At 38.8% G+C, this 14,111-nt stretch overlaps 1 protein-coding gene across 2 annotated transcripts in view; it reads left to right on the top strand.

Moving 5' to 3' along the window:
* Positions 1–13,757, top strand: part of KDM3B (lysine demethylase 3B) — a 49,179-nt gene extending 35,422 nt beyond the window's left edge. For both annotated transcript variants that reach the window (XM_026673341.2, XM_026673342.2), the window contains exons 15-24: positions 1,255–1,511; positions 2,114–2,380; positions 3,003–3,174; positions 4,175–4,265; positions 4,383–4,513; positions 8,647–8,766; positions 9,331–9,470; positions 9,757–9,933; positions 11,543–11,677; positions 12,521–13,757. In XM_026673341.2, coding sequence (XP_026529126.1) covers positions 1,255–1,511; positions 2,114–2,380; positions 3,003–3,174; positions 4,175–4,265; positions 4,383–4,513; positions 8,647–8,766; positions 9,331–9,470; positions 9,757–9,933; positions 11,543–11,677; positions 12,521–12,601 — 1,571 coding nt within the window. In that variant the 3' untranslated portion in view covers positions 12,602–13,757. The remainder of the gene's footprint in view (positions 1–1,254; positions 1,512–2,113; positions 2,381–3,002; positions 3,175–4,174; positions 4,266–4,382; positions 4,514–8,646; positions 8,767–9,330; positions 9,471–9,756; positions 9,934–11,542; positions 11,678–12,520) is intronic.
* Positions 13,758–14,111: the final 354 nt, after the last annotated feature.

Genomic DNA, 14,111 nt, shown 5'->3' with positions numbered 1-14,111 from the left:
AGGGTGTCAAACTTGATTTCACTGAGGGCCGCAGGGTTGTGTTTGACCTCGGGGCCGGGGTTGGTGTGGCCAGGGTGGGAGTAGCTAGTTCAATGTCACTCGTGTTGGGGGTGCCTGTGGTGGCCTGAGTACTCTGCCAGTGAAAATGGGCTCCTAAGCTCTGTGGCTGCAACAGCCTCCTGCAACCCTCTGCCAGTGACAACAGAGTTGGGAGTGCCACCTGCGGCCCTCCTGAGTTCTGTTTTCAGCTGAGATGACTTCCTGCAACCCTCTGCCAGCGAAAATGGAGCTTGGGAAGGTTGAACACAATCTTCACTATTTCCACTGAGGGCAGCTCTGTGGGCCAGATCTAAGCATCCCGCAGGCCGGATCTGGGCCCCAGGCCTTGAGTTTGACACCCCTGGAATAGGTGGTACCTGACTCAACATTAGTAATTGTGACAGGGATCTTGGAGTCCTAGTGAACAATCATTTAAATATCAGACAGCAATATGCTGCAGCTGTCAAAAAAGCCAACACGGTCCTTGGCTGCATAAATAGAAGAATATCATCAAGATCATGCAAAGTTTTAATACCATTTTATAATGCCTTGGTCAGACCACACTTGGAATATTGCATCCAGTTTTGGTCACCTGATATAAAAAGACGTTGAGACTCTAGAAAGAGTGCAGAGAAGAGCAACAAAGATGATTAAGGGACTGGAGGCTAAAACATAATGAAGAAGAGTTGCAGGAATTGGGTATGTCTTGTCTAGTGAAAAGAAAGACATGGGGTAACATGATAGTAATGTTCCGTAGGTCTCCTGCATGGGTTGGATTAGGACTTCTAAGGTCCCTTCCAATTCTGTTATTACGTTATATGCCTGATTTCATCAGATACATAGAATGGCTTATTAATCAACAATTGTAATGTGTTTAAAAACTGCATTATGTTTGGTGAGACATGACATTTCCTGAAAACTTTAATGTTAAGTAATTTCCTTGCTGAATGATACAGTATAGTCTGTCTTACAGGTAACCTGCTGCATACCCAACCTTTTTTCCCCTCTCCTTTCTCCTCCGCCACCATCATCCCAATTTAAATCCCACATATGTCTAGCCAGTTATTAATGCTATTCTTGCATTTTTAATGAGTAATTGTAGTCAAGCTCTATTATACTACTAATGTACTTCTGTTTTTAAAATTGTTCTAAAATAAGTACTTCTGTTTTTAAAATTGTTCTTTCTTCTATATGCTTTCCTTTATGGTTTTTCAGAAGCAGGTTCTTTGAGATCAGTACTCAATAAAGAATCGCCATCACCTTTTGGTTTGGATTCCTTTAACTCCAACACAAAAGCCTCACCTTTAACTCCAAAGCTTTTTAATAGTCTCTTGCTGGGTCCAGTTGCCTCAAGCAACAAGACAGAAGGTTCCAGTCTTCGTGATTTGCTTAACTCTGGGCCTGGAAAGCTGCCTCAGACCTCGCTTGATGCAGGGATTCCTTTCCCTCCTGTTTTTTCTGGAGCTTCCACAGTAAGGGACGCTTTTTTCTTTAACTGTATATGTACAGTTAGGTAGATTTAAAAGCGGTTACTTCACTGAAAGGGATGAAGTGTTAGAACTAGAAGATTTGATAATGGAAAAGTAGATGCAGGAGAGAATACCATGAAATATAAGAGATTAAAATTAATTGAAACAGGCACTGGACCACAATAGGTGGAACTCTGCGAGAAAGGTTGCCATTCCTTCACCTTATCTCTGTCCCTCCTCCAAAGCAGTCCCATTGGACCAGGAAAGCCCATTTGAAGAACATAGCTTGAATGCAGTAAGGTTTTGGCCCCTTCAACTCACAGAAACATAATGTATTCCTTTAAAGATATTACATTGAGATTCTTTTAAGTCCATAGATGATAAATACGTTTAACTTTATAAAATAGTAAAACCTATTAGTGCAACATTCATTTGTACTATTAGAGAATGCAATTAACATATCCAAAGGTTTAGGGTTTTTCCTTTGTGCTAGCTGTTCATTTTTCTGGAAGTGCTTATTTGGTTGAAAGATACAAGGCACAGGCAAAGATATATTGCTTAATTTAGCAGAGTGCTTGCATTGTTATGTGAATTCTGTTTTCTAGGGGGCCAAGAGTAAAGCCAGTTTGCCAAACTTCCTTGATCATATAATTGCATCAGTAGTGGAAAATAAGAAAATGACTGATTCTGCCAAGCGAGCAAGTAGTGTAGCTGATACACCTAAAGAAGTAAAAGAAATGGTAATGGGTTTAAATGTGCTGGATCCACACACTTCTCATTCTTGGCTTTGTGATGGAAGACTTTTATGTCTTCATGATCCCAGCAACAAGAACAACTGGAAGATCTTCAGAGAATGTTGGAAACAAGGACAGGTAATTTTTTAAAAAGCCAGATCATCTTTTATATTATAAAAATATACGTGTTATTCTTAAGGCAAACTATCTGAACAGAATATAATATCTTAAGAAGTCAAATCTTTGCTTAAAGTCAAACCATAATTAGAAAATGCCATATGCACAATTCCTGATAAACTATCAGACAATAGACTATTCAGAATACCTAGCAGTCAAGATATATAAAAGTCATAGCTTCTCCATGACTAAAAATAGTTGAAAAACATGTAAAATTAATAATTTTACTTTTTAATTAAATTATGCAGGTAAATGTGTACTTTCATTAATTGTACACTAAGCAGCAGTGGTTCTCAACAGAAAACTAACTGGCTTAGTTTTGTAAATATGCACAACTCTTCATTTGAGTCAAAAAGCGTTATAAACAAACTGAGCACTTATGTTAACTCTTCTTTATTATTATTTAAAGCTGTCCTTCATAATAATTGTTTTTCTTTTTCACTCTGTTGCAGTGAGGCGTGTTTTAATCAGTTTTGTTTCAGTGACTTTCACTGGATTATTTTTATTACGTACATTCATTATCTTTTTAAGAAATCTTATATATTACAATAATTCCTTATATATTTTATTTATCCTTCTGCAGCCTGTTCTAGTTTCTGGTGTTCATAAGAAACTGAAGCCTGAACTTTGGAAACCAGATGCATTTAGCCAAGAATTTGGAGATCAGGATGTAGATCTGGTCAATTGTAGAAATTGTGCCATAATCTCAGATGTTAAAGTGCGTGACTTCTGGGATGGTTTTGAAATCATTTCTAGTAAGTAGAGTCTGATAGATGAGATCATGTTCTGACTTCCATTCTCTTTTGTGAATGCGTACAAGTTGTGAAAAATGTGCTGATTTTCTCAGTTTAGCTTTTTTTTTAAAGTATATTTGCGCAGAACAAATTATTGTAACAATGGAGTTTTCCTAAGCGATTTTTGTTAATAGTACACAATTTTTAATTATATTATTATGAAAATCAGTTCTTCCACCTTACCTCCTCTTTTATGTTAATATCCTTCTTTACATTTTAGACGTTGAAAAAGTTGGTTTAACTTGTGGTAATGATTAGATTTTTTTTGCATAAGTATGTATTTAATTTTTGTAGTATTTTTTTCATTGGGTCCAATACCAAATCTTACACACTCTGTATTTCTCACAGTCCCCACATAAAGGTAATCACACTAATTTATGATTATTCAAACAGAACCGTCAGACAATGTTTTTCATCAACATCAGGCAGCATTTTGATGAACATATATCCTGCCATCATACTCCGTCATTCATCAGACATGATATTTTCGATTAAAATGCGATTTTGAATCGCCGGGCGTGCGGGCGGGCGGGCGGTGGGGGGGCGGGGCGCGCGGCAGGCGTGCGGCAGCTTTCTTGTGCGCGGTGGGGGTCTTTTTGGCGCCCATTTTTACAGAAATATGCCTGCAAATATGCACAAGAGTGCTATAAAAGATTTGGCCAATATAAACTAATCAATAAATGCTAAATTGTTTTGAATCTAACATTTTTCTGATTTGTTACTTCAGTTGTAAAGTTGCAAATCTAAGTTGTTACTCTTATACTTTGTTTAAAAAGTGAGAACAGAAGATATTCCTCAATATTTTCTTAAATTATAGAATAAAATACAAAAATACAAAAATAGGAAGGCACTGTGGGGAGGAGAAGGGGAAAGAAAAGTGTGGGGGTGAGGGACCCTGCATATTATTCTATAATTTAAGAAAATGTTGAGAAATAAGCTGCATGTAATTACTACTTTGCAGAACGACTAAGGGCAGACGATGGACACCCTATGGTACTGAAGTTAAAAGATTGGCCTCCAGGAGAGGATTTTAGGGATATGATGCCTACAAGGTAAGTTACTTCTGTTGGATGATTGAAGACAAAGGTTGCTGATTTGGGGCTTGTATTGTTTTTCATATACATATATATATATATGATTGTGTCTAATGTAGTATTTGCCTATTTCAGGTTTGAAGATTTAATGGAGAATCTTCCTCTTCCAGAATATACTAAAAGAGATGGAAGACTGAATCTGGCATCTAGGTTGCCAAGTTACTTCGTGCGGCCTGATCTAGGCCCCAAAATGTACAATGCATATGGTGTGTAATTTAAAAGTTGTGTTTTGATGCCTATTAATAATCCTAAAAGTAAAAAAATATTTGGAGTGAGAAATGACTATGAATACAAAATTTTATAGATACATTTGTTTAGAATTTGTTTTTTAAAATTAAAAATTAATTTAATGCAAAAATGAAAATATGCATAGTAGTTAAAGAAATTTCTTAAGAATCCATAACTTTCACATTGAAATATGATGGGCTTGTGCACCAATTATTTTCTATATAAGATTTTGGTATCTCTTCTAGTATCCAAAGAGCTTTCATCTGCCAAATTTTCACTGTGGTTTAGGTGTTTCGACAATGACATCATTAAATAATTTATGTCATTTACATACATTTATATAATTAGCGCAACTGATACAATTGTTCCATACCATTTTTTCATTCTTTTTGAGATATAAGATACTCAACAATTTTTCCAACATCACATTTCAGTGATACCAGTTTTTCTTCATTTAGCCTTTCACAGCCTTATATTGCAGTGGGGAAAACCAAACCAATATGTATATCAGTGGTCAGCAATTTAATTTTTGGCTACATTTGTTTTTGTCCTAAGCATCTCTTTATTTTGTGACTATTCTTGGAATTTTTAAGCCTAGGAAAGCAAAGCCTATTACTATGGCTTTTTCTGTTCTTAGCATTGAATTAACACTAGTTGCTGCCATATCCTTAGTTATTTTAATAATGAGGGCCCAACTAACTTCTGCACTTCTTTCATCTTTAGTAAGAGGTTTCTTATGTGTTTCCTCCATGCCATACTTGAGATTATGACTGTTTCTTCCAGCAATTTTATTTCTAATTTCTTCTCAGAAATTTTAATCCCAACTTCCTCTCCAAGTTAAATATAAGGTGATAGTATAAAATTGTATAAAATTCCTTTCCCAATTTTGAACTACTCGTTTGCTTCGTTTTCCTTTTCAACTGTTGCTTCCTTTCACCATATAAATTTTTCATTAGGCAGGTGATATGGCCCAGTACATCTATGTTTTTAAACATTTAAGATCTACATAATAAAAAGTCTTTGTATAATCAATAAAGCAAAAATAGATATATTTTTGGACTTTACTTACCTTTTGCATTAATCATTAGATGTTAGCAATGTGATCCTAGATGCCCTTGGCTTTTCTGAATCCAGTTTGTACATCAGGTAGTTCTTGTTTCAAGTACTGTACGTTGTTATCTAAATTGCAGAGTCTTAAGCATTACCTTCCAAAGATATGAAATATGTTCAATTATTCTGTAGCTTGCTCATTATCTAGGATTGCTTCTTTTGATATTTGGAATTTGAATCTACCTTTTCTATTCCTTTTGACTACTGTCGATGTTTTCTGTACATGCTTACAAAATATGTACTGTACCTCTTCAAACTGAAGCATCTGGTAAGATTTTAAACAGGCCTGCTGATATTTCACCAACTCCTGCAACTTTTATTTTTAGCAATATTTTCTAGGACTCATCTACTTCCCAGAACATCTTGACTAGTTCAGTGATTATATATTTATACATGTCATTTTTGGGGATGTGTTTTGTGTACTTCTATTGTATATTTATACAATATCTTTTTTATATCTTTTTGCCCTGGTCATTTTTATATCATCTTTACATGGGAAGATCTCTTGATTTCTGTAATTTTCTTAATTCCTTGGGCCTTTCAGTTTGATTGTTAGCCTCAATTTCTTTGTCTTGCTTATTTAAATACAACCCCTTGCCTCAATCTGCTGTTTCTTGGAAATGTTTAGTAGAGCAAATTTTCCTCTGTCTATATTACCGTATTTGCCGGCGTATAAGACGACTGGGCGTATAAGAGCGGCCCCAACATTTCCACTCAAAATATAGTTTTTGTATATACTACGCCGTATAAGAAGCGACCCCCCACTTGGAGGCATGCTTTTCAAGGCAAAAAGTCGTCTCATACGCCGGCAAATACGGTAAGTTGTAACACTTGGGGTATTCTGGATATAATTCTTGATTGACACCCCCAACCCCTTTCCCCCAAACTTACAAAGCCACCAAAATGCTTTAGAGAGGCAGCTTCGCCTTTCTCAGGCTGGCACTCAATTCCTCTCCCTTTCTTTGTGACAGCCCCGCGTGCGTGCCATCAGGACTCCAAGGGTGGGGGATGGACAGCTGCCAACTCACTCTCTCTCTCTCTCTCTCTCTCTCTCTCTCTGTGTGTGTGTGTGGTGTGGAGGGTAATTCCGGCTATCTCTGGCCTCCGCTCGGTTTTAAAGTCGCTTGGCCGGTTCCCAAGCCATGGCCGCGCTGGCCGGTGCAGGGAGGCAGATCTTTCTCTCTTAAGCGGGGAGGGGAGGAGGGGACAAGAGGAGGGACGGGACGGGACAGGGGCGGGAGGAGGCGCTCGCGCTTCTTCCACCGCCCACGGACCCTTTTCTTCCCAAGGGGACCCTGGAAAGCAGCTCGGGAGCTGGGTGGCCCTGCCCAGCGGGGTCCCATCAGGAACTTCTGAGGACATCCCCCCCGCCCCAAGCACAGCCCTCCCGGTCTTTCAAAGAGGGAGGAGAGCGGGAGGAGCAAATTGCCGCCCCGCCCCGCTGCCCAGAAGGAGGGCGCCACAGTACACCCCCACCACCTTCTCCCCCCACTCCCTGGGCCATTACGCGGCTCGGGGCTGGCTGGGCGAACGGCCCGCCAGAGACCCTCCCGCTCCACCCCCACCCCACCTCCAGATTGGCCTCCGCCAGCGCCCGAGCGGGCGGTGGGTGGGTGGTGGTGGAGGAGGAGGAAGAGACTCCGGCTGGGCTTGAAGGGGCTTCGCATGAGTTGCGGAGCTCCGCCCCGTCGCTCTTGCAGTGACAATGTATTTACCGGCGTATAAGGCGACCCCCCACTTGGAGGCATGTTTTTAGGGCAAAAAAGTCGTCTTATGCGCTGCAAATCACGGTAACTTCTGAGCTCTGCCTTTTTTCAGTTACTTTTAGCATGTCAGGTAGTTTGTCTTCTTTTGCTTTTGGGGATATTGTTGTTTGCTTCATCTTTAATGATGTCACAAATTTCAGTCTAGAATTCTCTAGGCACTCTTATTTATCAGAGTTAATTCATTAAATGTATTCTTTCTCTTTGTCATGTGAAGAATTGCTGAGTTCTTGTTAATCTGATAGCTTTATTTGTTTTTCTTAGCTTAAGTTTAATTTTGCAAATAATTGTGATTTGCCCTGAAGTCAGCAACAAATCTTGTTTTTGCTGACTAAATATAGAGTTTTCATCAATCTTTTGCTTGCTGTGTATATAATCAATTCGTTTTTTGTGTTGCCATCTGGTGATGTCCATTTATAGTGGTTGGATGATTGTTGGGAGAGAGTGAGAGATTTGACAGCACTCTTCCCTGCTTCATTTCTTATTCTAGGACCATTTTTCCTTTATTCCAAAAGCTTTTTTATTTCCAGCATTAGTAATCCAGTCTCCTATAATTAACATGAGATCTTTTTTTTTGGTGGTGTTGACAATGCAAGTTGGCCAAATAATTGTTCACTTTTCTCTGCATCAATGATTGGAGTATAGATTTGGATCAGTTTATTATTAGTTGGCTTGCTAATTTAATATTAGTTGAAGTCTGCCATTTTTGGATTATATTCAAGAAGTGACATTCTTTGGTTAATAATGATAGCTATTTTACTTCTTCTATGATTTTCTTGGTCAGCAGTAGAAGACTTTAATGGAAAGTGATCCATTCCAGACCCGCTTCATTTTGCATATTTGCAGAATATCAGTGTTTTATCGTTGTCTTTCAGCTATGATTGCATCAAGGTTCATGGCTCTGACATTCCACATTGCAGCGATGTGCATGTTTTCAGCTGTTTTCAGCTTCAAACTTTTTTTTTTTTTTGCCTCCAGGAGCTACATGTCATTTTGGGTAGCCTTATCCGTTGGCTATCGGGGTGACTCTTGCATGAGGACAGATTCTCCACAGTTTAATTCATAGCATTATTTGGGATGCACAAGCCCCTTCAGCACTATAGGGTAATGATCTATATAAAGCGACAAGGAGTTGTCATTCCATAATAGGGAAAATAGTTAAGCAGTTATTTGCTATACAAAGATAAAAAATACTAATACCAATAGGATAAAAATTATGTCTATTGCATTGTTCATAGGACTAATAACGGCAGAAGACCGAAGAGTTGGTACAACTAATTTACATTTAGATGTATCAGATGCAGTTAATGTTATGGTGTATGTTGGAATTCCTATTGGGGATGGTTCCCATGATGATGGTAAGCTTTCTTCCAAGCTGATTTTTTTTTTTCAGGGAATAACTTGAATTTCTGTTTGTTTTTATTTTCGTTTGTTCCTATGTTGCCCTTTCTGCTTATTATATTTGTGAACAAAAATCATCTGAAGAACAATGGGAGGAATAAACAACTATCTAGTCACAAGTGATTTTTTAGTTTTGTATAGGTATATCAACGCAATTCTCCCGTTGATACCTGTCCAGGCGTCATGAGGAAGATTATGAAATGTGCCTTTGCAGTATTAACTGAGCAAGGCAACGCATGAACAAAATGCCCTAATCATACATATATCGCCTGAATTAAGAATGGCTTTGTGAGTTTTCCCCCCCCAGGATAGATAGGCAGGCATGCTCTTGAGCTTATAAAAATACATTATCTTAAGACAATTAAGTTGTACATAAGGTAATTGGTGTTCTGTTATCAGAAGAAAATACAGTTACAGGCTTTTCCTGGCTCTCGCTTATGGTATGATGATTTATATCAGAATTGCTTATTTCTTGCACATTGTAGTAAAAAAGCGATATATGTTATTGAATTGGATTTCAGAGGTGTTGAAAACAATAGATGAAGGAGATGCCGACGATGTTACAAAACAGCGAATCCATGAAGCAAAGGAGAAGCCAGGGGCACTGTGGCACATATATGCGGCTAAGGATGCTGAAAAAATCAGGGAGCTTCTTCGGAAGGTAGGGAATTTTACATAGAAAATTTACCATAGGTTTTGCTTTTCCAAATAATTTATGTTAAACTTCTGAGATTTACCTAACTCTTAAATTTACCTTTATAAAATTAATATTGACATCTGGTCATACATTCAGCAATTTTAGTCCTGAAAATTGGATCCCCCCCCCATTGCCATAGAACTGATTAAAAACGCTAATATTCCAGTAATGAAATAATTGCAAATAGGAGGTGTTCCTTCAGCTGTCCAGTAGATTTAGAATAATTGAATCCCAATACATTTTGCACTAGGTTGGTGAAGAACAGGGGCAAGAAAATCCTCCTGATCATGATCCAATCCATGACCAAAGCTGGTATCTGGACCAGGTCCTTCGTAAGCGTCTGTACGAGGAATATGGAGTGCAAGGTTGGGCAATCGTGCAGTTCCTGGGAGATGCTGTATTTATTCCTGCAGGGGCTCCACATCAGGTGAGTGGAATTTTGGGCCATCCTACAGAACACTGGGTTTTTAAAGAGATACACCGGTAGCACCTTCATGAACATTTTGCATTTGGCAACCTATTCACATTTATCTTCTATCTTCTCTACTGTTTTTTGACTGTTCTGCATTCACCTCCGGTGCCTCCTCTGCCATCCCTATGGCTCCAGCTGTCCTTTGTCCTCTGCTGCTGTTCTGAGATCCATATACCTGACAAAGGGTGCAGCCCATTCCAAGCACAGTAGAAACTCATCTGCAGAAGGGAGTTGTTGAAGGCCAGCCCAGGGAGGAGGCTGTAGGATGGGCCAGCAGAACAGGCATGGCAGAGGTGCAGGTTAGCAGCTCCCTGGGCAAAGCTGACAGCTGTTGACATTGTGCAGGTCCTTGCAAAGCCTTGCCTGACAGTAACCCCTTCATTCAGGGAGCTGCCACCTTACTTCCACTGCCAGTTTGGCCCAGGGAGCTCTCTTTGGCAGACAGATCCCCATCACCCTGCCACGTTCACCACACATGTCCTGGGACCACCCTCATGTCTGGCACCTGGATCACAGGCCAGCAGCAAGAGGACAGAATGTCAACAGAGAAGGTGGGATCAGTAGAGTACAGGTAGTCAAGAGGACAGAAATAGATAGAGGTGAGCTAGACAGATGGGGAAATAGAAGCAGAGGTGAGGGCAGTGAACCTCATCTGCTGAAGGGAGCACATCAGGTCTAGCTGGGGAGGAGGCAGCAGCAGGATGACAGGAAAAGCGTGAAGTGCTTGCCTAATGACAGCATAGTTTCATCTAATAACCACAATAAGGACTACTGGAACTGCCATCACTAAGCCTCACAGTTACTTGACGTTTTGCCAAAGGACTACTTCGCTTAACTATGAAAATTCTGGTCCCAATTAGTATTAAGAGAGAACTACCTGTATCCAGTAATTAATACACAGATCTTGACTTATGATCATTCATTCAACAACTGTTCAAAGTTAGGATGGTGAAGGGACTTTATGACCTGTGACTGAAGTTATGGACATTGTAGCACCCATGTATGTAATTGAAATCTGAGTGCTTGGCAACCTGTTCACAGTCAGGTTGTTAACAGTCAGTTGCCAAGCACCCTACGAACATGTGATCACCATTTGCAATCTTCCCTAATGGCTTCCCCGAAAGTCAGTGTGGAAGCTGGCAGGGAAGGCTGCAAAGTGGACTGGCTGAAAAAGGTCTGTGCTGAAATCCAAGCAGGATTTTCAGCCATGGAGGATTTTTAGCCCCAGAGTGGAGAGGCAAATATCAGCTCACAAGATTGCTTAACAAGCACAACCAGGAGTTACAGGATTGCAGTAATTGAGCAAAGTGGCTAGGTGACATCTCGCTTAATGACTGCTTAATGAATTTCAACAACTGAAATTCTTGTCCCAGTTGTGGTTATAAGTTTAAGATATGTTATTTCAATAGACTTTTTTTTCATCAGTATCATTAATTGTCCATGAGAACTTTAAAATAGTATCCATCTATTTAGATTTCTTATACCAGATACAGTGGTGAATATGTTGGATTCTTAGCGTTATGGGGTTGTTATGCTACCGTAATTGTTTTTCTTCTTTATTCAGGTTCATAATTTGTATAGCTGCATTAAAGTAGCAGAAGATTTTGTATCTCCAGAACATGTGAAACACTGCTTCCGTCTGACTCAAGAATTCAGGCACCTATCTAATACTCACACAAACCATGAGGATAAGCTGCAGGTAAATGTTTGCAAATCTCCTGGTAGAATATCTGATGAATATCATATTTGTAAGAAGGGAGGAATACCATTTGCAAAAAAATAAATTGTGCTACTTAAAAAAATTATAGAAAAGGGAGGTATTTTGTGGCCATATTAAGTACATGAATTCTAGGGCACAGCTATGTCAGTTTCAGGTTTATTTCAGACCATTTCATACAATATGTTGGCTTCTCATAATACTCTCTCCAATTAAAAGATAAAGATTCTACACTTGCACAGAGCTTATTGGAGACTTTAAAAAATGAAATATTCTGGGATCTTCTCATAGTTACAGGGAAGAAACTCCTTTTCCGTCCTTAGTTCCCTTAAGATAGACACAGTGGTAAACTGTTTAGAGGTTTGATGTTTGCAAGCTGAATGCAGTTTTTATTCAGAAATGCCAGCGGTTAAAAGGTTGCGGTTGCAGTTCTGTAATTTCCTAATAAAGAGTACAAGAATTTTTGAGAGTTATGTTTTTTAAAATTACATTAGTATTGATGTATTGTTGTTGAACATCACAATTTCCATGTATGTGGAAATTAAAGTAATTCAACTTGTTTAGCATGCCTTTTGTAAAGATCTTAGCATATGCAGAATAGTATCAACAAATTGCATATGGATATTGATGAGAAAATCAGCTAATTACTTGTACATAAGCTTTCTACTGATAGCTCCATCAATTTAGTTAATGTTCTTTCCTTATTCATGTTCAAACTTTATAGGCAATTGATAAAGAACACTGATAATTAGTAATGGGTCAGATGGAAACGTTTCTTTATGGTATTATTCTTCATGACATTCATTCATTACGTTCTCTTTGCAGGTGAAGAACATTATCTACCATGCAGTCAAAGATGCTGTTGGCACACTGAAAGCTCATGAATCCAAACTGGCTAGATCTTAGGAATGGATGATTCTGACCCCCTCCCTCCCCCGGAGTTGTTTTTTGTTTTTTTTTGCTCACAGTATAGAAAGGGGATGCACGTGGCTGCCTCTGAAGGACTCTGAAACCTCTCACTAAGAGATGCCATGGCATTCATTACACTCTCCAGCCACTGCCTATATGCTGCCTCAGTCTTGAATATCTAATAGATGGTCACAATAATATACAGAATTCCTGACGAATGAAGGGTGCCGAGTCCCTTTCTGGTGGCCTTTTGCAAATTGAAATTGTACGGAAACCAGATGGTGTTCCTGCATATGATGAATAGAAAAACGTGTGACTCTTTTTTCGTACCTAATTAGTCTTTCCAGTCAGTTAGGAAGAATGATGCAAGGTTGGACATTTTATTGAAGACCTAAATAGCTAGCTCTGAACGATTATACACGCCAGCATCCTGGCTGCAAGAACATGAACATGAGATCTCCTGTCTCTGACATAGCTAAGGAAAAAAGAAATTGTTCTTCATGCTCCCTTTAAGAGTTCTTTATACACTGTAGAAATGCAGAAACACAGAGAGAAACCACTGATTTTCCCAGAGGGCTCCAGGATTTTTTTAAAAAAATGTGTATTTAGTGAAAAACTAGGTTTGTAGTGAAACAGTATTTCATGAAAGTAGATATTTTTAGAATTTGAAATACCACAACAGTTCCTGGACTACAAGGAAAGGCACATTGTGTTTAGTCTTCCTTTCAATAAAACTTTTCCAGAAATTATTCTTAGAAATAATTCCCAATAGCACAATTGGCCTGAGGAGAGCTAAAAATAATTTTACTTCCAATACAAAGATATAAAGGGGGGAAAAGAACTTTTATGTTTTGGAGGTGTTGTACATCTCTCCCTAAACTGGTAAATGCCAGTTATCAGTTTTAGATTGGGACTACTGCTTCCCAGAAATAATTTTCAATATCAGCTTTGTCCAGAAATATTTTCAGTAAAATGTTCCTGCTTGATAGAGTTGTATTCAGAATTGTCACCATTGAACTGATGGATTCCATTGTTTTACTGTTCATTGGGACTGTATCTACCTTCTATCCAGCTGTACTGTAGTGCCACCTGCAGGCCTGTTAATATGTTCACGGTTATTTCATTTTTAAAAAAATAAAAGTCATTTACTGTAGTAGACTTGTCTTTGACCTTTATTGTACCTCTGCTAGAAGCTCATGAGGAGATGTAGAAATAGGAAAAGCAAGCATGTCTATCGCTTCCCACCTTCAAGCTTTTGAACAGATAGTTTTTCTTCTTTCTATGCTCTTTCTATACCCATAAATCCCTGTGAGCTACATACATACATGCTTTTGAGAAAGGCAACTCTGAAGTTTGATGCATTGTTTCCCTGCCACATCTGATAATCAGAAATCCTTTTTAGGGAGCAGACAAACCTACAACTTGATTGAAATAGTAAAGATACTAAAGCCTTGTTTGTATTTCTGTGGATATCTTCCACTGTACCACATGACACTTGACTCAAAAC

The sequence above is a fragment of the Notechis scutatus genome, chromosome 2 (genome assembly GCF_049901735.1).
Source record: "Notechis scutatus isolate UNSWTSFEM ecotype Mainland chromosome 2, rNotScu1.2, whole genome shotgun sequence".
NCBI lineage: Eukaryota > Metazoa > Chordata > Lepidosauria > Squamata > Elapidae > Notechis > Notechis scutatus.
Note: the sequence above shows the minus strand (reverse complement) of the source record. Positions and strands in the feature narration are given on the sequence as shown.